This window comes from Cyprinodon variegatus, unplaced genomic scaffold (assembly GCF_000732505.1).
Source record: "Cyprinodon variegatus isolate N-32 unplaced genomic scaffold, C_variegatus-1.0 Scaffold1910, whole genome shotgun sequence".
NCBI classification, from domain to species: Eukaryota; Metazoa; Chordata; class Actinopteri; order Cyprinodontiformes; family Cyprinodontidae; genus Cyprinodon; species Cyprinodon variegatus.
In genome coordinates, this window is record NW_015152363.1 from 4,798 (window position 1) to 5,224 (window position 427).

At 50.6% G+C, this 427-nt stretch overlaps 1 protein-coding gene across 7 annotated transcripts in view; it reads left to right on the forward strand.

The window, feature by feature from the left end:
• LOC107104835 (leucine-rich repeat flightless-interacting protein 2-like) overlaps window positions 1-427 on the forward strand; it is a 17,610-nt gene that overhangs the window by 4,791 nt on the left and 12,392 nt on the right. For 5 of the 7 annotated variants that reach the window (XM_015404950.1, XM_015404947.1, XM_015404945.1 and 2 more), the window contains exons 2-3: window positions 138-155; window positions 233-280. The exons of the other annotated variants lie outside the window; for them this stretch is intronic. In XM_015404950.1, the coding sequence (XP_015260436.1) occupies window positions 138-155; window positions 233-280 (66 nt within the window). The remainder of the gene's footprint in view (window positions 1-137; window positions 156-232; window positions 281-427) is intronic. 7 annotated transcript variants of the gene reach the window in all.

Sequence of the window (427 nt, forward strand, 5' to 3'; positions counted from 1 at the left end):
AGTCGGACCTTCGGAATGGTCCATCTTGTTAGTCGGACCTTCGGAATGGTCCATCTTGTTAGTCGGACCTTTGGGATGGTCCATCTTTGTACCAAGTGTTTCTAACCTGTCTCCACTGACTCTTCCCCTTTCTGCAGCTGTTCCACAGCACCAAGGTAGGTCCAACTCAAGCAGGTCTTCTAGTCTCTTCTGGTTCCAGCTGCTTCTAACCTGTGATGGTGTTCCTCCACAGAAGTATTATGGTCTGGATAATAAGTGGGGTCACATCGAGCAGTGGATGGTAGGACCGGTTCTGACCGAGAGGAACCTCCTTCCTGCGTACAGCAGCCCATGTCGGGTCTGGTTCTGCTGTACAGGAGGAGGTTCTGCATGTTCTTAGTAGGCTTCTGCTGTGAGAACCTTGAAGTTCTGCATGTTCTTAGTAGGC